General features: G+C 42.6%; 2 protein-coding genes and 1 long non-coding RNA gene across 4 annotated transcripts in view; 1 reads left to right on the forward strand and 2 right to left on the reverse strand.

Moving 5' to 3' along the window:
• Window positions 1–1,628: 1,628 nt before the first annotated feature.
• On the reverse strand, window positions 1,629–8,361 carry LOC308582904 (sphingolipid delta(4)-desaturase DES1-like). Its single transcript, XM_081186482.1, has 3 exons — window positions 8,195–8,361; window positions 4,186–4,928; window positions 1,629–2,734 (listed from the first exon to the last, which is right to left on the reverse strand). Exons 1-3 carry the CDS (start codon window positions 8,274–8,276, stop codon window positions 2,588–2,590), a joined length of 972 nt encoding a protein of 323 aa, XP_081042608.1. The 5' UTR covers window positions 8,277–8,361; the 3' UTR covers window positions 1,629–2,587.
• A 5,254-nt stretch (window positions 8,362–13,615) lies between these two features.
• Window positions 13,616–20,519, reverse strand: LOC308582902 (sphingolipid delta(4)-desaturase DES1-like). The gene is made up of 3 exons (XM_081186480.1): window positions 20,315–20,519; window positions 16,403–17,145; window positions 13,616–14,766 (listed from the first exon to the last, which is right to left on the reverse strand). Exons 1-3 carry the CDS (start codon window positions 20,394–20,396, stop codon window positions 14,620–14,622), a joined length of 972 nt encoding a protein of 323 aa, XP_081042606.1. The 5' UTR covers window positions 20,397–20,519; the 3' UTR covers window positions 13,616–14,619.
• A 104-nt stretch (window positions 20,520–20,623) lies between these two features.
• Window positions 20,624–23,138, forward strand: part of LOC308582928 — a 28,636-nt gene continuing 26,121 nt past the window's right edge. Inside the window, exons 1-3 of one of the 2 annotated variants that reach the window (XR_014005941.1) lie at window positions 20,624–21,305; window positions 21,902–21,969; window positions 22,420–22,978. This is a non-coding gene — a long non-coding RNA (uncharacterized lncRNA). Of the gene's footprint in view, window positions 21,306–21,901; window positions 21,970–22,419; window positions 22,979–23,138 lie in introns of those variants that run through there. The other variant, XR_014005940.1, reaches the window with a different exon arrangement.

Raw genomic sequence — 23,138 nt, forward strand, 5'->3', positions numbered from 1 at the left:
TAGCAGGAATGTTATAAATTCCTTATGTATTGGTGTTTTTAGTACACCATCAGTTATCATTAGGGCCAGGTGTTGAGTTTGTTGAATAATTTGTTTAGAGATTGTATTTATTTCCTGGAAAATACCTTTGGTACTGCATGTTCTTCCTCTGTCTCCCTCCTCAGTTGCTTCCACCCGTCAATACAACATTCCAAGTCAGTTTCCTTTCTTTGCTACCTTCTCAGTTGCTTCTGCTCATGTGGACCCTGGAAAGCACATAGAACTGGAAGAGGAAGTGTAAGGGGTGTGGCCAGTGGAGAGCCAGTGGTTCCCCACACATCTTTAGGGATTTGATTCCCCCTGACCAGGTATCCAAGTGGTTGTGTTCTGGTGTCTGTATCTTGGTTTGGGATTCCAAGATGGGAATAGGATTCTATTGGCTTACCATCCACCCCAGTAAGCAATTCTCCCTGCCCGAATTTATAGATGCAATCACAGCTGTGGACTGAAGGAGTCCTAAGTGGGTTGTTCTCGGTGACAAAACATGCATGCCATGGTGGTCTTGTCTGCTGTGGCTCAGCAGTTTATGGCCTCCAAGCCAACCAAGGACGTCTCTCTGATTCTATCTTGGCCAGCACATGTATTGGGGTACACATTGGGCTTTAGGCCACATCTTCTGTTTTGAAATAGTGATTTGGGTGTGGAAGCCATATGTGACACTTGTCACGGACAGATTATAAATTTAACCTGCAAGAGTAAAGGACCTGATTCAGTACTCTCCTCAAAAGCGGACAAAATCTGAATTCCAGATGGTGTTTGGGGAATTTCCTGCAGGACTGTCTGGCAATCCTGCTGGAGCTCTTGTTATTGTCTGGAATGAGGCAGGGAGCCAAGCTGGCACCACAACAGCTCCTAAGGATTTGGCACATTGTCAGTCGCTTAGTACTTGGAGGAGTGGGTATCAATGAATTGACAAGGTCAATGTGACTGAACATATAAAAGCCCATTGGTAGTCTTCATGTAGCGATGAAATCTTACTTCACACCACCACCAGTGGTGTGAAGTGGAGCTCCTGGATTTATTTTTTTTAAAACATTTTTTAAATTAATAATCATCATTAAACATTTTTTAAATTAATAATTAATAATAATCCAATATGAGCCACATTGATACAATACGAAATCATAATACAATTTTAAAAGGCAATTATTCCATTCCAGTTCCATAGAAACAGTATGCCATATGGTCCTGTTTGACGGATAATTTTCAGTTTGTGCAACACAAGGATGTGGTTAACCTGCTTCCTTGATTGAGACGAAATTTAAAATATGAATGGGTCTTCTCTTGCCATATTAAATTGCCTTATTTTAAAATAATCTCATGAGCATCTCAATACTCTGCTAACCAAAAGTGAGCATGGACAGTAGCTTAAAATACTGGTTTCTCTTTTAATTTTTGACAGCACATCTTGCTAATCTAGTTTCTGTTTGAAGGTGTGATCTTAAAGTGGAAGGATGTGGGCTTAAGGCCTCCTTTCCCACATTCATTGAGAAACCTTATTGACACTAGGCCTTTAATAGCAATTATTCAAGAGCAGATTTACAAAACAATACCAAAAAGTCTGTCGTGTTAAAGTCTTGGGGCCAAAATGAATTGTGATGCCTACTTTATTATTTCAACCTTGATCTCAAGAACATTGCACACATTTGTTAAATAAACTTCATTAATAACATCTTTATTCAAGTGTCCAAGAATTGTTTTTGAACAACTTTATTGTATTCCTTTGTAGGAGGTATTTAACATTCACACAGTCGATGTTCTATACCTTTTATAAACTTGCTACCTGCTGTCAACATCTGACACTCCAGCTCTTGCCCCAGCGAAGAGAGCACAAGATGGTTACTGGGACACACATAGGCTCCACTACTGTGGCCACTATTCTGTTTCTAAACTTCAAGAGTTCTAGTCTGCTTCCAAAGAAGCATCAATTTGATGGCAGGGCATAGCTCTTATGTACAGATGCATTAAAAAAGAATGCAGATGTTTTCTGGGAAATGGGCCTGCTGCAGGAGATCATATCCATGGTAATCATATCCATGTGTTTTGAAATTACACAAACACTAGCCTTATTCACTGGATATATACTTTACAGCAACAGTTGTAAATCCATCAATTAGGTTAGCACTTGGATTGGCCAAGACATAACTCAATATAGGAGGAGTTGTAGCCAGCCATTTTGGTCAGCTACTACACTAATTAAAACAATTCTGGGGTATTAAAAGAAGTTAATTTGGAAGGTTTGTCAGCAAAGGCTAGTGTCTTGGGCAGCAAGTGTAAAAAACTGAACAAGTACATATGCTGCATGTAAGATAAAATGCTTACAAGAACAAACCAATGTTCAAGTCAACAGCTACTAAAACACATCATGAAACATAGTGATATGGCAAAAGAACATGAGAACGTTTAGTTCTAGAGATCCTGTTCTAGATTGTACTCATATATTCATAGTTCAAACCAGATCAAGATACAAAGCAAATTCATCTTGATCAAACAAAACCTTCCACCAGCTACTAGGCTGTCTTTGGTGTTTACGGAAGTGGGGCTTTTTTCACTCCAGTATCACTTCACCTTTTAAATGCCTTTTCACTCGCGAATAGGGGCTGATAGTGTCATCCATCACAAAGTCATAAAGCACTTTTGTCCAGGAGTTATACTGTGGCAGATGATCATAGTATTCAGAGGCCATTTTCTTCAGCTATAATGAAAGAAAGAAATTAAAGTTTGTCAGCAGAATATTAAATAGCCAGTGTTGTGGTGAGTAATCTCATCTCAGAATTAGGAACTAATTGTATGTCTACGCACAGAACTACACCATCTGCTCCCTTATATCCTGGCCTGATCACTGAAATCTTCGCTGCTTCCCCATGGCTCAGATGCACAGCCCCTATTATTAGCCATGCATTTAGTGTAGTGGGCCCAAGCCTGGAAATTACACCCCAACTGAGATTATTGTTCCATTTTCTGTTGATTGTTTTTAATTGCACTGTTTAGAAATGCAAATACTTAAGCGGTATATAAGTGTTTTAAAGTAAAATAAACACAATATTTTGAATTGTAAAATGATTAATCCTCTTGAACTTTAAAAGGTCTAAATTAGGGATTGGGATCCTGTGGCCTTCTGGATGTTACTGCAATTCCCATCATCCCTAATCATTAGCCATGCTTGCTGAGGCAGATATTAATTGCACTCCAACATCTAGGGGACATATCACCTGTATCGGGAAGTGTGCCGGTCATACAAGTAAATACCCAGGATTCACTCAGTATGCAACTTCCTAATCAGACAACAGGAACACAAAGGATGCTGCCTCTGAGGAGGAACAGGGCACTGACAGCCACTGACCCTGTTTTCTAGAAACAATGGCTTAGGTCCCAAGGTAAGCTCATGGGATGCAGATTTTCTACCCACTCCTCCACACACCCTAAAGGCTTTTCAGGTCTGAACTATGAATATATGAGTACAATCTAGAACGAGATCTCTGGAACATTGTCATACTCCGTTGGCACAGCGAGTTAATGTTTTATAATGTGTGTTAGAAGCTGTTTACTTGCACATTGGTCAGGAATGCCTCTTGGAACAATGTGGAATGGAAAACATTCTCTACAGAGATGAAGCAATGCTAATTGGTATGCTAATTGGTATGTGCAGGAGCTACAATTGCTACCTTTTTAATGTCTGATGTTTTAGTATGTTTTTCTACAGGGTGAGTCCTTTAAAAGAGGCCCCGTGGATACAGAGTGCACATGTTCCACGGGGCCTCTTTTAAAAGACTCGCCCTGTATATACTGTAAGCCGCCCAGAGTGGCTGGGGAAACCCAGCCAGATGGGTAGGGTATAAATAATAGTAGATCCCTAAAGCTCCACAAAGATGAAGCTCTATTGAATTGAAGGCATCTTTCTTGCAGAAGTCTACAAAAAACAATGGCAACCCAGCACTGAATTGTGGCAATTAGCAAGGAAAACAACTAGTTTACCCCACATAGGAGCAAATTTAAAATTTGGAGACATAGAGTGTAGTCTTAATATATATTCCCACCTTCATCAGCAAATCACGGCACGGAAGTGGAATAATATCAATCCATTCAATTATAAGGGAGTTGCTTCACTCCAGCAAAGTAGCTAGTTGGACACTATAATGTACTCACCAGTGGAAGATTTTTTCCAGGAACATTAGGGAAGTCATGGTGTTCATTATGGTAGCCAACATTGAACGTAAGCTTATTAAGCGGACCGTAGTAGGAATATGTTTCATATCCCTTTAAAAACATGTAATGTTCGGCTATGAAGTGTCCTGAAATAGGGTGCAAGCCTAACCCAAGCAGAGATCCTGTTATCAGGTAGACAAGTGCTTTTACTCCAAAGACATAGTATACCATAACATCAAAGAGAAACTGAATTGACAAATTCATTATTTCAAGTCGAGAGATTGGTTTGGGATTAATAAAAAGAGGCCGAATAACAAAGAGGAAGTGCTGAAAAATAACCCAAAGGAACTTTCGAAAACGAGTACAGAAAAACCATCCTTCAATGGGAAGAGGAATGTCCACATCAACTCCTTCGCCGCCAAGATAACGATGGTGATCCATGTGATATCTCTTGAAGGATACAGAGTATGGGATGCCAAATACAAGATTGGCAAACATTCCAAACCATCGATTCCACAGAGGTTTACAATTGCCAAAAGCACTGTTGTGGGCAATCTCATGAATAGCCAGAGTCATAGAATGATCAAGACAACTGCCAAACACATATGACCAAAATATAACCCATTTCCACTCCAAATCTTTAACTAGGTAAAGAGCAACTAGCTGTGCAAGCACCATCAGTGTAACTATCCAGATCAAGTTGTAGTCTGGTTTCATCAAAGTTTTTATTTCTGGGTGTTTACCTGTTGGGAGAAAAAGAGAGATAAAGTTTCAAATAACTGCTGTCAATAGACCGTGCTCTTTGAAGATCATGCCACAATAATTTGGATTCTACATTCTATACAAGCCTATATACATGTTAAAAGTTAGAATACATACAGGATGCTTTAGTACAACTCTGCAGTCTAATGTAAAATCCGCATGAATGAAGTACAGGCACAACAACAGCATCAATGCCATAATGGTTCAGGCAAAGTTAGGGGATGGAATCAGCCTTAGTTGCCCTGACAGAGGTCCGTATTTGGGAGATAGACAAGGGGACTGCAACCCTGTTGATCTTGCAGTGACTTTTGATACGATCAGCCATGCTGTTCTCTTGGATCATCTTCATGAGCTGGGGCACAATTCCACATTGGTTCCACTCATTACAGAGCAGGATTCAGAGAATGGCATTAGGAGATTATAGGTGTGTCCACCACAAGCCATTGTGTCACAGGTCAACTTTTGTCCCCAGTACTATTTAAGATCTACATTAAGCTATTGGGAGTGGTCATTAAGAGTATGCTGATGACATGCAGTTCTATTTCTCAGTTACAACCAAATCAGAAGAGGTTTTGATATTTCTGGACGGTGGTGGGCTGAGTGACAAACCAACTGAAATTGAATTTGTGGGTAAGTTCCTTCCAGGTATGGGATCTTGAGAAATTACCAGTTCTGGAGAGAGTTGCACACCCTCTGAAAGAAGAGGTAGATAGTTTGGGATGTTCTTAGATTCATCTGTCAGTGGAGACTCAGATAGCCTCCATGACAAGAAGCAGTTACACTAACTATGCCCTTTCCTGGAAAAGGATAGCTTGATCACCACTCATAACTAGATTACTGTAACATGCTCTGTGTGAGGCTCTTTTTGAGACAGGTCCAGAAGGCAGTAAATATGCAGTCAGTTAAGTTACATGTTGACATCTACTTCACTAAGGAGCTATATGCAAGAACAGCTATTTTTAAAATATAGTTTTGAAACTGTAACCAAGATGTGACTTTTTGGAGGAACTGAACATGGAAGAAAGGGTTAATTTCCTTCATGGACATAAATCACCTAAGCCAAGAGGTGCATGGTCAGACAAGCCAGTTGCTATGGCTATGGCAAAGCGCTGTCTATATAAATGATTGAGGCATGTCAGCTTATTAGTCAGTCAGTGAGTCTATCTGCGAGTCAGAGTCTGTGTTATGTCTTGAATGGCTGGAGCAGCAGAAATAATTCTTGCAGAAATAATTCTTACTTGTATCTGCAAAGCCTGCAAACTGTATGTATAGATCAACATCCAGAACTGTATTACTGAAGCCTTATCGTTTGTAGCAGTGAACTATTTTGGGCCTTATGCTGCCAGTGGTGACTGGAACAGTGTGCGGGCAATTTCCGCTAACATGACTTTGTGATAAAATTATTTACTCCTGTCCACTGAGATTTTAATAATTCAGATCAAGAGTAGTAGCACTGAAATCCATGCTATCTATTCCCATGATTTCACTAAGCTTCATTTCCAGCAAGTTGCCTTTGACTAAGAACATGAACAAATATAGCATCACATATGCAGACTTCCCACAGACCTAACTTTTACATGAAAGTCAGCATGGTCGACTAAGCAGACTAAACTGAGTTTGTATACTCAGTTGCTTATTAGGTTTGTACATCAGATTTCTGAATTTATTTCGAAACAGATAAATGGAAAGAGACATGTGTAATTGGGAATGGCATTTGTCAGCATAAAACTTGATCTTTGTCTCCTACTGATGCTTCTCAGCAGCCACAAGGACTAGAAGCGTGCTGTTAAGTAAAAGCTCAGGGCCACTCCACTCTTCTAGCACCTCACCTGCTCACTAAGAGCATCAAACGTCTTAGCATGTGAAAAAAAGATGCCTCTAGGATCAACTTGAAAGCTGAGCTTCCAAATACAGCTACAGGGTCTCCCCACACTTCCACTTCACCAAGAAACTGGTGGTGGCTGGGCAACTTCAACCACTCAGCCAATTTCTGTCACTCATAAGATAAAATGACACCTTGCATTGCAGGGGCTTGGGCTAGATTATCCTTGGCGACCCCTTCTAACTCTCCAATCCTATGAGACTATGATACTACACCTGTGGCAGCTTATTGGCACACAATTTTGAAGTGTGCCCAACAGACCAGCCTACACCCGTCCCTCTCTTACGAGATCCTACTGGAAAGCTAGTTGCTGACCAACTCCTAGGGGCTGAGAGGAGGTCCCTTTGCCCCAATAAGATATTTGAGAGACTGTCCCCCCAAGTTGACAACAAACCCTAACTATTGGAGTCTTTTGCCCCATCTTTTTGTGCCTGCCAAATAGCCGTGTCATGCTTTTGATATTTTATTCTCTTGTTAATTATGCTGTTTTAAATGCGCATTTTATATTTGACTTCACTTAGCAATGGGGATTTTTTGGAAATGTTTTTTGCTAACTTGGTTTGTGTTAATAAAAAAATTCCTTCCTGTAGCACCTTAAAGACCAACTAAGTTAGTTCTTGGTATAAGCTTTCGTGTGCATGCACACTTCTTCAGAAATTTTTTTATTTGGACTATGGCAGACCAACACGGCTACCCATCTGTAATTGGTTTGGGTTAAATATGTATTCTGTAGTTGACCTCCTTTGTAATGTTTTATTTTGAAATCTTTAAGATAATATTTTAGTTTTCTGTTAATTATGTTGCTTTGGCTGCATACTCTATATTGTTTTATTTATTTATTGTTTTATTGATGTTTTAATATTCTGTAAACCACTTTGAGATTTTTCTTAAAAATATAAAACGATATAGATATGAAATAGAAGAAGAAGAAGAAGAAGAAGAAGAAGAAGAAGAAGAAGAAGAAGGACACTGCCATTCAAATAGTGTGCCCTACGCATAGCTGTTAACTTTTCCCTTTTCTTGCGAGGAATCCTATTGGGAATAAGGGAATTCCCCTTAAAAAAAAGGGAAACGTTGCCAGCTATGGCCTTATGTGGGCAGGCCTCTCCCTCCCCCCAAAAAAATATTTTATTCAAGTTGGCACTCTTACTAAGAGCCCCGCTCTATGACACAGTAAAAGCAAACGTCGCCCCTTCCACCCTCAGCAGGGGAGGGGATGTTACTTCAGCCATTTTGTCCAGGGTACACTGGCAGAGCTTATGGTCGGAGAGAGAAGGGGACTCGAGAGCGCCTTCGCCAAGCGAGGCGTCGTGTGGGGCGAGACCCCCAAAGGGGAGCGAGGAGGGCCTGAAGGCGCGCGCTTACTCAGGATCTCCTTGCGCCGGTCCGCGTGCGGCTGGTCCGTATAAACCCACTCGAAATCCTCTCGAGCCACAGCGTTGCCCATGGCTCTTTCCTCGCCGGCGGCGCCGTTTCCACACACTCGCGCCCGCCGCTGCTCGCCAGGTAGGGGAGGATGGTTTCCCGCCCACCGACCCCACGTCCCAAAAACTATTGGCTACAGGGAACGGTGACGTCACAGAAGTCCATTAGCGGCCCTGCCTGGAGGCAATGGGAGTTTTAAGATGTGCCCGCTTCTTGCCCTCGTCGCCTTGCCTTTCATTTTTCTGATCCCCCCCCCCCGCACAAAAATGTAGGGGTAGCTTCATTTCGAAAGAGTTGATATTTTTGAGCTGCATAATATTAGGTGTCTTTTCTTATAGTTTTTATTAAATGTTACAGTTTTATATTCAAAATAAAACACCATTATCACATAAAGCATATATGAATCCAAATCCCCCACCCACTCCCGTGACTTACCTCACACTATTAGGTGTCTTTTCAATTATTAGGTGTTAAATTACGTTAGCGGTATTCACAATTTAAAAAAAAAAAATTATTAGGATTTTCAACATAACATTTTATCAAAAATACATCATCCTCATTTCCCCCCTCCCCCCTCTTTACAAAAAGGAAAAACCCACCTTCCCACCCCCACCCCAGACTTCCCTCAGCTCCTCTCTCTGGTTTCTCAGCACATGTTATTCTCTATTATAAAGTTGTAAAAATCCTTAATTAATCTATCAATATGTTACCAATAATTTTTTTTGTATGTTTATTCAAAACCTGCCAAGGAGTCCAGTTCATTTTGTTGTTTCTTTAAGTACTTTGTAAAAGGTTCCCCTTCTTTAAAATCACAGTTGTCCTTATCACATAGTTTGTGTGGCAATTTCGCCAATTCCGCTAGTCCATCAGTTTCTCTTGCCACAATTCTTTGGTCGGGATTTCCTCATTCTTCCATCCTGGTGCTATTAAGACTCTTGCCATTGTTGCATACATAAATATATTTTCGAATTTCCTTGGCAGGTCTTTTCCTACAATCCCTAACAAAAATTCTTCAGGTTTTTTTACAAATGTTAATTGGAACATTTTCTTCAGCTCGTTGTATATCATTTCCCAATTTTTTTAAATCTTACTACAGTCCCACCACATAGGGTAAAAAGTCCCTTCTTTTTCCGTGCATTTCCAGCATATATTTGAAGTAGTTTTGTACATCCTTCCTATCTGCACTGGTGTTACATACCATCTATACATCATTTTCATGTAATTTTATTTCAGCAAAGAACAATCTGTAAATTTTAAATCAGTTTTCCACAACCTTTCCTAGTCTTCTAACATAATATTATGACCTATATCTTGTGCCCAGCAGTATTCACAATTATGCCATACCATGAATTGTCATTAACATGATACTGTACAAATTGTAATTAATAATATTATTTTTTAACAGCAACGTAGGGTTGAAGAAGCACGGAGAGAGGGTGCTGGTTCAGTCAGAAAAGTGGGAGCACATGACAAGAGGCCTGGCTGAGTTTCAGAGGACAGTGACCCTTGCTTTTACTTCTTCCCTGCCTGTTTTCATACTTCCAAAAGTCTTCACACTTAAGAACTGTTCCTCACATTTCCTTTTGCATAGCTACCTCATTTTCGCTGCTTCAGCACTACTTCAAGTTGCATGTACAAAAAAGTAAACATTTCCTACAAGAGACACAAAACTTTTGATTCCTGAATATGCTAAATGTATCCAATATTAGAAGTGCTGGGGAAGGCAGCGGTCTTTTTTATTTTTATTTTAATCACAGGTTTTTATGAGTATTCCTTTTATACACCAGCTTGGGACCTTCTCTTGTCATATGGCTTTGAAGATGAGCTCTGAAGGAAGTTGTGTCTTTGGGACTGACTTACCTTGCAACTGCAGCATTGAGTTATCAGAAACCTTGAATCAGCTCAATTCATCTAGCCCAATTCTGCATATGCTTACTTGCATACATCTTTCATTTTCACTAACTGCAGATGTAAGCATAAAGCTTTGGATTGAGAGTAAAAGCCCATGACTAGGCTTCCATATGCATTAGGCATTAATTTTCTACCTCAACATAACTTGTATTACTCATACCTTGCTAGTAAAGCTTGGCTCTGTTGCCTGTGTAAAATGCATTCAGCAAAAAAGAGGCAGTAATAGATCACAAGTGTGACCTGCATCAAAATTCTGCAGTGTATACTCATAGCTAGCTCATCAACCATGTCTTCTCTCAGGATACTAAAAACAAGTATTAGGGAAACGTCTGGCTCATGGGCATAATCACACCTGCCAGGACTCCCCATTTAACATCTCTCCATTTGCAGGAGAAAAAACAGTATGGAAGCAGCTGGAGGGACTGCCTCATGATTTCAATTTTCTCTATACCCCTTGGCACGGGGACATTCCCAGGGGAACTGAAGGAAGCAGTGGTGTGCCCGCTCTTAAAGAAAACTTCACTAGATCCTTTAGACCTATCCAATTACCGCCCAGTTTCAAATCTTCCATATCTGGGTAAGGTGATTGGGAGAGCGGTTGCTGAACAGCTTGGTAGGTTTCTGGAGGAAACATCAGCTTTAGATCCATTTCAGTCTGGGTTCCGTCCTGGTTTTGGGACCGAGACAGCCCTGGTTGCCCTAACAGATGATCTCCGTAGACAACTGGATCGAGGCGGGTCAGGACTGCTGATCCTTTTAGATTTGTCAGCAGCCTTTGACATGATCGATCATGATCTTCTGGACCACTGCCTCGCCGACGTGGGGATACAGGGCATAGCCCGTAAATGGCTGTGCTCTTTTATCTCTGGTCGGGGACAGAGGGTGGCACTAGGGAGGGAGATGTCGTCGCGCCACTCCTTGGTGTGTGGAGTGGCGCAGAGCGCAATCCTCTCCCCAATGCTTTTAAACATCTTTATGCGCCCCCTTGCCCAGATTATCCGGAGCTTTGGGCTGGGCTGTCACCAATATGCTGATGACACTCAGCTCTATCTGCTGATGGATGGCCACACCGACTCGGCCCCGGTCACACTGACCAGATGGTTGGAAGCTGTGGCTGGATGGTTTCGTGGGAGCCGATTGAAACTAAATCCTTCAAAGACAGAGGTCCTATGGCTGGGTCGGGATGGCATGGGGATGAGGGACCAACTCCCTTCTCTTGTGGGGGCCCAATTAGTGCCATTGCCTTCCATTAAGAGTTTGGGTGTAATCCTTGACGCCTCCCTTTCCACAGAGGCGCAGGTTACAGCAACAGCTAAGGCGACATTTTTCCACCTTCGCCGCATCAAGCAGTTCGTCCCTTACCTTTCCCACTCCGACCTGGCCACAGTGACCCATGCGATGGTCACCTCCAGGCTTGACTACTGTAATTCGCTCTACGCAGGGCTGCCCTGGAAGCTGTCCCAGAAACTCCAGCAGGTGCAGAATGCTGCAGCGAGGCTCCTCACGGAGTTTCTGCCGTGGGAGCATATTCACCCAGTGCTTTTCAAACTGCACTGGCTCCCGGTAGAGTACAGGGTCAGATTAAAGGTGCTGGTTTTGACCTTTAAAGTCCTTAATGGCCTAGGACCCTCGTACCTACGGGACTGCCTCTCCCGGTATGCCCCATGGAGAGCCTCAAGGTCCATAAATAGCAACACCCTAGTGGTCCCGAGCCCTAAGGAAGTTAAATTAGCTACAACCAGAGCCAGGGCCTTTTCAACACTGGCTCCAGCCTGGTGGAACGCTCTGCCTCATGAGACCAGGGCCCTGCAGGATCTGATTTCTTTCTGCAGGGCCTGTAAGACAGAGTTGTTCCGCCTGGCCTTTGGCTTGGAGCCAGTCTGATTCCCTTCCCCTCTTTCTTTTTCCTTTCTCCTCCTGTGATGAGGCTGCATTTTAATGTTTCAATATTTTAATGTTTCAATATTTTAATGTTGTTTTTAAGTTGTATTCATTCAACTTGTTTTTATTATTGCTTGTTAGCTGCCCTGAGCCCGCCCTTGGGTGGGGAGGGCGGGGTATAAATAAAAATTATTATTATACTAACGCATAGAGCATGGGATTAATCTGATCAAGATTAACCTGTATTCTTAATGCAGGGTGGCAAATATGATGTAACAGGCATTGCTGAAACTTGGTGGGATGAGACTCATGGGGAGGACCCAAGCAAATTGTTTCAAGTCCAACAACTTTATATAGTAAACCGCCCTGTGGATGGGTAATATTATTGTTGTTATTATTATTAACTAATTAAATTTATATAACAACAGCAACTGACTGGTCAGGTTGACTTTTGATACCTGGAAAGGTCCTAGAACAGATAATTAAGCAGTTGGTCTGTGGGCACTTAGAAAAGGATGTTGTGGTTACTAAGAGCCAGCATGCATTTCTGTAAAACAAGTCACATGTGCAGATTGTATCGAGGCATAGTTGAAATTCAGTTTCTGCTTGAAATACATCACAAGCTCCAACTTCCTCTTTAATCCAGACTTTCAACTGCTGCTGCAGATGAGGCCAGTTGCAACTGCAGCTTGTAGTACAATCTGGAAGGTACAGGATTATGTTTCTCTGGTAGGCTACAAGAGTAGGCGCTTGATGAAGTTGATAGTTGGGAAAACAAGAGTCCCATTAGATCAGTGGGTTGACATCTGTTAACTGCTTTAGATTTCCATTGTACATTATGACTGAAACAACTGCTCCACAATTGACTTCTGGGAAGCAGTGTAGTTCTCACATTAACAGCAGAAGAGGTAGTAACCTAGTTTAGACTGCACCTCTTTAGACTCCAGATGAGGATTCATATTATTCCAACAAAAGCAAGAGTAACATTCTGACCTGGATCTCTCTCTGCCATTCTAGTTTTCTATGTGTAGGAATCTGGGGAGTGGGGGAGCAGCGAGAAGCTCGTTTGCAGTCTGAAGTGCAAATGAGCCACAGGTTTACTGGCTTGCTTCCTTTTTCTGGGAAATGTGCCAAACTAAAGAGAAATAGTGACAACTAAAGGGAAAATAGCTGTTTGTGGGGATAATTTTGAAGAAGCTTGCATGTTTGGTTTAAAAAATTGCACGTTCCTTACCTTGCAGGTTTTACAAGTATGACTAAAACAAAGGGAGGCTAGGTAATTTTGGATGAAATAGCTGAAGCAACACTCAAGACAAGCCCCCGCAAAATCTGTACTTTAATCCACCAGTAATGAATTACCTTGACAATAAAAAGATCCTCACTGCAGTGCACCAAGTTTATTGTTGCATGCAAGGATCTGTAGGTGTAACGCATTAATTAAGTTGCATAAATGTGCTGCCTATATAATTGACACAGCTTTAAAAACATTGCATAATCACGAGAAAATCCTCTGCTTCCCAGAGATAAGGAAGCAGATAGAATTTGCTTTCCTCAAGAACATTCCACACATTTGTTAAACTTCACTAATATCATCTTTATTCAAGTGCCCAAGAGCTTGATTTTTTTATAAAAAAACAGCTTTCATATACTCCTTTATAGGAGGTACTTGCATTCTCATAGTCAATGTTTTATACCTTTTATAAACTTGCTACCTGCTGTCAACAACCGACACTCCAGCTCTTGCCCCAGCTAAGAGAGCGCAAGATGGTTACCACAACACACGTAGGCTCTACTATTCTGTTTCTAAACTTCAGGAGATCTAGTCTGTTTGCAAAGAAGCATCAGTTTGAAGGCAGGGCATAGCACTTTTGTACAGATGCAGAAAAGAAGGAATGCAGAGCTATACTCAGGGAAATGGGCCTGCTGCAGGAAATGATAATTTAGCTTAATGAAATGTAGAGCATAGGCAGTCAAAAGTTGGTATTCATATCCCTGTCTATTTTGAAGTTATATAAACACTAGCATGATTTAATGGATATATACTTTATAGCAGCAATTGTAAATCCATCAGTTAGGTTAGCACTTGGATTGGCCAAGACATACCTCAATTTAGAAGGAGTTGCAGCCAGCCATTTCTTCCAGCATCTACACTAACTAAAACAATTCTGCAATTTAATTTGGAAATTAATGTTTTGTCAGCAAAACATTGAAGAGCCAAAGTTGTGGCAGCAAGTTCAAAATAACCAAGATACACCACTGGTACATTAATGGCCTGAAGAACAATCCAGTGTTCGAGTGAGTAGCAACTGAAACACATTATGTAACATTAATACTAGCATTGTGCATACAGCAAGTTATATTTTAAACTTTAATTATACAAAATAAAGCAAATAGCTTGGAATGCTCTAGTTCCAGCAATATTTTAATTCAGAGATCTTGTTCTAGATTGTAATCCATATATATTCATAGTCCAGACTAGGTTAAGATACAAAGCAAATACATCCTGATCAAACGAAACCTTTGTACCAGCTTCCATGAGTCTATGTCCTTGGAGGCGGCAGAGGAATTTTTTTTCACTCCAATTTCACTTCACCTTTTAAATGCCTTTTCATGCGTGAATAAGGGCTGATAGTGTCATCCATCACAAAATCATAAAGCACCTTTACCCAGGAGTTATACTGTGGCAGATGTTCATAGTATTCAGGGGCCATTTTCTTCAGCTGCAATTAAAAAAACCCAGTGTTATTTAGAAAAAAGTTTTGTCAGCTAGACATTAGCCAGTTTTGGAAGCAGTAACCCCACCTCATTTTAACATACCAAGCACATGAGTCTACCCACAGAACTACACTGCCTGATCCCTTATATCCTTGCTTGACCTCTGCAATCTTTGGAGAAGTCCCTGTTGGAGGTCCCTTGTAGCTCAGTTGTACAACTAGTAACTACTGGAAGCAGTGAATTCAGCATGATTGGTGCAAAGCTGTGGAACTCCATCCCAACTGAGATTAGACAGGTAGTCTTTCCTGCTGAACTGCCAGCCCACAACTAAGACTTCCTTGTTCCTTTACACATTTACTGTAGTATTAGATTTTATGATACCTTGTATTCTTTCATTGTCCCATTTTCTATGGCTTGTTTTTATGTACACCACTTAGGAACATAAATGATATATTAACATAAATTAGAGAAAAACAATATTATGAATTTAAAATAAACATTCCTCTTCAACTTTAAAAGATCTAAAGCAGGGATTGGGAGCCTTCCAGATGTTACTACAACTTCCAGTGGCCTTCCAGATGTTACTACAGTTCCCATCATCCCTAGTCGCTGGTCATGCCTGCAGAGGAAGAATGGAAATTGCAACCTCACAAATGCAGGGGGCCAGCAGTTTTCCACTCTTGAGCCAATCACTTGACAGTGCTTTTTATCCCTAAAGCACAACAAAGACAAACAACTACTGAAAATGACTAATATACCCAAAATAGGAGGGGTTTAAAAAAAACTTTATAAAAACCTGCACAGACAGAATGCAGCTTTAGTGCGCTGGTCATACATGCAATATCCAACATTCATTCACTGCATAACTTCCTAGTCAGGTACAGAGGTACCTTGCAAGATGAATGCCTCGCAAGACAAAAACACGCAAGACGAAAGAGTTTTACGTTTTTTGAGTCGTTCCGCAAGACGAATTTCCCTATGGGCTTGCTTCGCAAGACGAAACGTCTTGTGAGTTCTTGCGAATTTGTTTCCTTTTTCTTAAAGCCGCTAAGCCGTTAATAGCCGCTAAGAGCCGTGCTTCGCAAGACGAAAAAACCACAAGACGAAGAGACTCACGGAACGGATTAATTTCGTCTTGCGAGGCACCACTGTAGCAGGTACAAAAAGTATCTTTCCTTTGAAGAGGAGGAGGTTAAACAAACACTAAGGCCGTTTTGCAGAAGTAACAGGTTATGTTTCAAGGTCAGCTTTGAAGCTGTGCAAAGGAGTCAACATTAATAGTCTATCCAGCTGTGTCTGAGCTTTAAGCATTAGAAGCAACGACCACATTTCTGCAGCTAAACAACCTCCGTAAATGTATTAGTAGCTGAATATATATCATTGGTCTGAAGTAATATGATATTCTAGTTGACATAAGGTATTGTGTTTAGCCTATTGCTGTGGTTCTAAATACTGGTCTAAAAATATGCTTTGGATCAAGATAAACCACTTTAATCAACATTTACAGCCTTAATATATTTGCAAACCTACATCAGCAAATCACCACACTGTGGTGGAATACCAGCAATCCATTCATTTAAAATGGAGTTGCTTAACTCCAGGAAAGTAACTAGTTGCAAATGGACACTATAATGTACTCACCAGTGGAAGGTTTTTCCCAGGAACATTAGGGAAGTCATGGTGTTCATTATGGTAGCCAACGTTGAATGTAAGTTTATTAAGCGGACCGTAATAGGAATATGTTTCATATCCCTTTAAAAACATGTAATGTTCGGCTATGAAGTGTCCTGAAATAGGATGCAAGCCTAGCCCAAGCAGAGCTGCTGTTATCAGGTAGACAAGTGATTTTACTCCAAAGACATAGTATACCATAATATCAAAGAGAAACTGAATTGACAAATTCATTATTTCAAGTCGAGAGATTGGTTTGGGATTAATAAAAAGAGGCCGAATAGCATAGAATAGGGGCTGGAGAATAATCCAAAAGAATTTTCGAAAACGGGTACAGAAAAACCATCCTTCAATGGGAAGAGGAATGTCCACATCAACTCCTTCACCGCCAAGATAACGATGGTGATCCATGTGATATCTCTTGAAGGATACAGAGTATGGGATGCCAAGTGCGAGATTGGCAAACATTCCAAGCCATCGATTCCACAGAGGTTTACAATTGCCAAAGGCACTGTTGTGGGCAATCTCATGAATAGCCAGAGTCATGGAATGATCAAGACAACTGCCAAATACATATGACCAAAATATAACCCATTTCCATTCCAAATCTTTAACTAGGTAAAGGGCAACTAGCTGTGCAAGGACCATCAGTGTAGCTATCCAGATCAAGTTGTAGTCTGGTTTCATCAAAGTTTTTATTTCTGGGTGTTTACCTGTTGGGAGAAAAAGAGAGATAAAGTTTCAAATAACAGCTGTCAATAGACAATGCTCTTTGAAGATCATGCCACAATCATTTGGATTCTACATTCTATACAAGCCTATATACATGTTAAAAGTTTGAATACATACAGGATGTTTTACTACAACTCTGCAGTCTAATGTAAAATCCACATGAATGAAGTACAGGCACAACAACAGCATCACTGCCATAATGGTTCAGGCTAAGTTAGGGGATGGAATCAGCCTTAGTTGCCCTGACAGAGGTCCGTATTTGGGAGATAGACAAGGGGACTACAACCCTGTTGATCTTGCAGTGACTTTTGATACGATCAGCCATGCTGTTCTCTTGGATCATCTTCATGAGCTGGGGCACAATTCCACATTGGTTCCACTCATTACAGAGCAGGATTCAGAGAATGGCATTAGGAGATTATAGGTGTGTCCACCACAAGCAGTTGTGTCACAGGACAGTATTTTGTCCTCAATACTATTTAGTATCTACATGAAGTTATTGGGAGTGGTCTTTATGAGTATATTGAAGACATCAGTTGCTGTGGCAGGAGTCAGGTCAACAACTCCCACTAGCATAGGAAGGCTTTCTTCTCGTCCCTCCAAACTGTTTGGGGAGAGGGATTCAGGAGAGCCCACAGAACAACACACACAGGGGGAGGAGTAGGGAGATTGTTTCATCATTGTTTCATCATGCAAGCAAAAAAGAGGTTTACACTAACAAGAGCAATCTCCTCAGCACCAACTTAAATTCCACACTCTAGGTGGCACTCAAACTAAGTTTCCTGAATAGTAGACCCATTGAAGTTGATGGACCTAGCTTAGTTGTGTTCATTAATTTTGATAGGTCCACTGCGGGTAAAATGTAGTTGAAGCCACCCTCTGTGTCTAACAAAAAGTCTTCAGTGATACAAGCAACCCAGAAACTCTCCATTCTGCACAAGAAAAAAATATTGATTCTGTAGACGACAAATTCACATAGTAGAACTGGGTGGTCTGAAGTGAAGTGGCTTTTATGGCAGCCCTCAGCAACATTTTACTCTCTCCCCCCCCCCCCCACTTTCCCAAAACAAGGTAAGCAAGGTGCAGGGCTTTGGGAAGGAGACATAAGGGCTCTTGCAGGGTCCTTGAGCCCTCCTGTCCCACCTCCTTCCCAAAGCCTAGTTAGCACTTTTTAACCTTTTGGGAAAAGGTGGGAGGGCTCTAGGACCCTGCCAGAGCCTTGTGACTCCTTCCCAAAGCCCAGTGCCTCCCTTAGCCAGCTTTCGGAAGGCAGTGTGCTGGCCCACTGGTTCCATGTCAAAGTACTCCTACTTGGTATGAAAAATTGGACTGCCCTGCTACTAAAATAAGCTGGTTTATATTTGCATACACAGTTGCATAATAGGTTTGTACACCAGGAGTCTGATTTTTTATTTATTTTTTTTGAGACAAAGGAAATAGAAAGAGACATGTGTACTTGTGAATGGCATTTTTAGTGTATAATTTGATCGTTGTCTCCTACTGATGCTTCTCAGGAACCAAAAGGGCTAGAAGCATGCTGTTTAACTAATAATGCTCAGGGCCACCCCACTCTCCTAGCTTCTCGTTTGCTAACCAAGAGTATCAAACACCTTGGCATGTGAAGGAAACCTCTACGATCAACCTAAAACCTGAGCTTCCAAATACAGCGACAGGGTCTCCCACACTTTTCCTCCATCAAGAAACTGAGATGGTTGAGCAACTTCACTCACTTGGCTAAATCCAGCTACAGAATGCCAGTGGCAAAAGTAAAGGGACCCCTCTTGCAACCTGTTGGCAGACCATTTTAAATTGTGCCTGCAAACTAGACTACAGCCATCCATTCCTTCATAGAGAGACAGCCTACTGAAAAGCCAGCTGACCGAGGAATTAAAGCCACATTCTATTATATAGTAAAAGCAGACATTGTCCTTTCCACGCCCTTCAGCGTGGGGGTATATTTTAGTCATTTTGTCCAGGGTACACTTTGAGCACATCACTGAGGGCAGCACTAACAGCAGGGTATGAAGAACAACTTCTCCCTTTCTTTTATCTTCTCTCACAACCCACAGAATGTTTGGACATTCCAAGTTACTACCACATTTGCCATGGCAATATCTAGGTCTAGTAGGCCTACCCAGTCCTACACATCAAAGTCCACCTTAGAATGTTCCCTGGAAACAGGAAACAGATGAGAGCTCCAAAAGTAAGAATCAAAGATGGGGAGCCGGGGAGTGTCCTCCGCCAGTAGGAAATTTGAAAGCCACCATCATCAGCATTTATTCCGATTTATATACAGTGGTACCTCGGGTTAAGTACTTAATTCATTCTGGAGGTCCGTTCTTAACCTGAAACTGTTCTTAACCTGAAGCACCACTTTAGCTAATGGGGCCTCCTGCTGCCGCTGCTACATGATTTCTGTTCCCATCCTGAAGCAAAGTTCTTAACCCGAGGTACTATTTCTGGGTTAGCGGAGTCTGTAACCTGAAGCGTATGTAACCCGAAGTACCACTGTACCTCTTTTTATCTAAAGATCCCATCAGACTTCATGTTGGCAAAAGCACTGCACCCTGCGAAAACCATTTCAAAGCCTGTTTGGCTGCCACCAAGCACCAGCTGGGAATGGCGAAGTCCTCAGTTAACCAAGGTCGCTTTGAACCACCTCCCCGCATATTATGCGCAGGCAGATTTCGAAACTGAAAAGAGAAAAAGCGGCGTGCCGGGGGGACAAGGGAAAGGAAAGCAGCAACGTGCTTGTAACGGGTGGCCGGCCCCAGGCCTTCGGATGTGACGCACTGCGTCTCTCCAGATGTTGGCAGCTCGCTCCCCTCCAACCCTGGGAACTCCTCTCCCCATCACCCAAGACCCAAAGGAGGGAGCGCCGTCGGCCGGGTGGGGAATTCCGCCGAGAAAGCCAAAGTCCGGGCTTCCTCCTCCGAAGACAAGAGGCGTCGGTGCGGGGCGCCAAGGGCGGAGGCCGGGAGCAAGACCGGGAGGCGTCTGCCCGCCACGCCCGGCTTCCTCGGGAGCCAAGGAGCGGGCAGAAGGAGGACTCGAGCGCCTTCGCCCAAAAAAGGCATCGCAGCGAAACGGGGGGGAGAGAGGAAGACGAGACCAAAAGGGGAGCGGCAGGCGGCGAAAGTGCGCACTTACTTAGGATCTCTTTGCGCCGGTCCGCGTGCGGCTGGTCCGTATAAACCCACTCGAAATCCTCCCGAGCCACGGTGTTCCCCATGGCTCTTCCGCGGACCCAGCCCCGTCGCCTCTCCTCGGCCTGCTACGTCCGACCCCTCCAGACGCCTCCGCCAGCAATCCGCTGCTCGGCCGGGGCTGCTGCTTCTCATCTAGAAGAAGAGGAGGAGGAGGAGGAGCTCCCGCCGGTACCAGGTCCCCCTTATCACAAGCTCATTGGCTGCCATGAGGGGCGACGTCACGGAAGCAGATTAGCAGCCGCGTCTGGAGGAGGAGGCGGGGTGCGGGGGGGGGGGAGTTAGAATTGAGGTTTTCGAATATGGGCTTTGCCCTCCTTCTTTGTGCGCGTTTCTCTCTCCCCGCTCAAACGCCGTGGCGGCTTCGTTCAAGGGAAGCACCTTTATGTTAACCACGCTAGCCTTGATTATAATAACGACACAACACCGTGAATTGCCCCTGACATTTATTGTGATTTATACTTGCGTTACGGTAATAGTACGTTATTAACGTGGTGAAGTAGGGCTGAGGGAGCGAGTGACGCGGGGGATGAAGGCTGTCGTTTCAGTCAGGAAAGTCGGTTAGTTCCCTGAAGGTTGGGAGCGAGAGACAAGAGGAGGCCCGGCTGAGTTTCGGAAGACAGTCAGCCACGTCTGCTTTGTCCTCTTTCCTGGCTCCGTTGCCAAACTTCTTTCACTACCAGAAAACAACTCCGCACTTTTGAGAACTGCTCCTCAACATTTCTCTCGGCGTCTGCAATGGCGCCCCTAAAGGTTTCGCGCTGCTAAGCCACAGGTTCAGCTTGGCACCTTCTCTTGCCCGATATGGCTTCGAAAGTCAGCCCCGAAGGGAAACTCCCTCGGGGAAGAACTTCTTGTCTCGCAGCTGCAGTAGCAGAAGTCGCTGCTGGGTGCACTTTATCTCTATCTCAATTCTGGGCATGCCTACCTTACAAGTAAGTGTGCACCATTTTTCAGTATTTAGGGGTCCAAATCGCCAAGAAACTTAACGAACTTGTAGTTTTTTTATCTTGTATTTTTATCTCGTGAAATACCCCTGGGATCTGCAGAAGAAGAGCAGTATACAAATTTAATTACACACACACACAGTAAATAATCAAAAAGTTTGATTTTTGATTATGTGACCTGATGTGAAAGGCAGAACCTGGGTATCATGGATAGGCTGATTGATTGTCAAACAGAATAATGACTATGGGAGATTTGAGAAACCAGTTAGAACATATAACAGGGGTCAGCAGCCTTTTTCAGCCCTGGGCCAGTCCACTGTCCCTCAGACCATGTGGCGAGCCGGACTATATTTTGAAAAAAAATATGAACAAATTCCTATGCCCCACAAATAATCCAGAGATGCATTTTAAATAAAAGGACACATTCTACTCATGTAAAAACACACTGATTCCTGGACCATCCGCGGGCCGGATTTAGGTGATTGGGCCGCATCCGGCCCATGGGCCTTAGGTTGCCTGCCCCTGACCTATAACGTGCACTTGGATACTGCAGGCTCAACTTTAATATTTTCTTTTATCCCCAGCGCTCTTAGAGGCTGCTGCACATCAACTTACAGCATTTGAAAAGGAGATCGTGAGTTACTCAGGAGTAGTAAGAGGGCTGGTTTCTAACATTTATAGGTGGCTCTTTGAATCTGATAAGGAGTAAAATGATTTGCTACATATACTGTGGGGGAAAGAGCTAGTTAGACAAATAGAATAAATGACTGGAATGCTTTGTGGTTAAAGCCACCAAATAAAACAACATCTGCTGCTAGGGAGCTGTAGGTGAAAATACTGCATAATTTGTACCCAACACCAAGGAAGATAAAGGTAAAGGGACCCCTGACAGTTAAGTCCAGTCGCGAATGACTCTGGGGTTGCGCCGCTCATCTCGCTTAACAGGCAGAGGGGGCCAGCATTTGTCCACTTCCACAGACAGTTTTTCTGGGTCATGTGGCCAGCATGACTAAGCTGCTTCTGGTGAAGCCAGAGCAGCGCACAGAAACACCGTTTACCTTCCCTATTTATCTACTTGCTCTACGTGCTTTCGAACTGCTAGGTTGGCAGGAGCTGGGACGAACAACAGGAGCTTACCCCGCCACGGGACCTCGAACCACCGACCTTCCAAGTGGCAAGTCCAAGCGGCACAGTGGTTTAAACCACAGCACCACCCGCGTCCCATTAGATAAACCCTAATGCTTATCCTATGTGTTGGAGAGGTTGTGGTATGGTTGGTACATACTTCCATATGTGATAGATTGTCCCCAGGTACGAGTGTTTTGGGAGTTGGTATGCCAAGAGATTTGTGCGATTACTGGTCAATGGACACATCCATCTCCAGCATTCATGATGCTCAATATGTTTGTGGATAGAAATTTAGATCGTAATCATAAAGAATTGTTGAGTCATTTACTCTTGATTGCAGAAGCAGTTGTAGCTCAGATTTGGAAGACACATCGCAATGTAAATACTGTATTGACCAGTGGTGCAGCCTGTTATGTTATGTTAACTTACCTTTCACATCTGTTTTGTTTTGCTTTATCTTTAATTTGTATTTTCAAAAGCTTTATCCCACTTGTAAATGTCTAAAAGAAAAATAAAGGCATATCTCACATGAACACTCCCATCCTACACATATTTTCTTGTAAGTTCTATTGAGTCTGTTGAAATTTTAAATTCTCTTCTGTACTCCAGTTTTATCTATCCCTGACAAGACAGAAGATATCTGAAGAAGTGTGCATGCACACGAAAGCTCATACCAAGAACTAACTTAGTTGG

The sequence above is a fragment of the Podarcis bocagei genome (assembly GCF_964188305.1).
Source record: "Podarcis bocagei genome assembly, chromosome: 3".
NCBI classification, from domain to species: Eukaryota; Metazoa; Chordata; class Lepidosauria; order Squamata; family Lacertidae; genus Podarcis; species Podarcis bocagei.

What these genes read in the sequence shown, in the direction of transcription:
- LOC308582904 (XM_081186482.1), bottom strand. Translation starts at nt 8,276, where the DNA reads ATGGGCAACGCTGTGGCTCGAGAGGATTTCGAGTGGGTTTATACGGAC. An exon ending in CCGGCGCAAGGAGATCCTGA is followed by an intron (nt 4,929 to 8,194) that starts GTAAGCGCGCGC and finishes TTCTCCCAACAG; the next exon opens with GTAAACACCCAGAAATAAAA. An exon ending in CTGGAAAAAATCTTCCACTG is followed by an intron (nt 2,735 to 4,185) that starts GTGAGTACATTA and finishes CTTTCATTATAG; the next exon opens with CTGAAGAAAATGGCCTCTGA.
- LOC308582902 (XM_081186480.1), bottom strand. Translation starts at nt 20,396, where the DNA reads ATGGGGAACACCGTGGCTCGGGAGGATTTCGAGTGGGTTTATACGGAC. An exon ending in CCGGCGCAAAGAGATCCTAA is followed by an intron (nt 17,146 to 20,314) that starts GTAAGTGCGCAC and finishes TTCTCCCAACAG; the next exon opens with GTAAACACCCAGAAATAAAA. An exon ending in CTGGGAAAAACCTTCCACTG is followed by an intron (nt 14,767 to 16,402) that starts GTGAGTACATTA and finishes TTTTAATTGCAG; the next exon opens with CTGAAGAAAATGGCCCCTGA.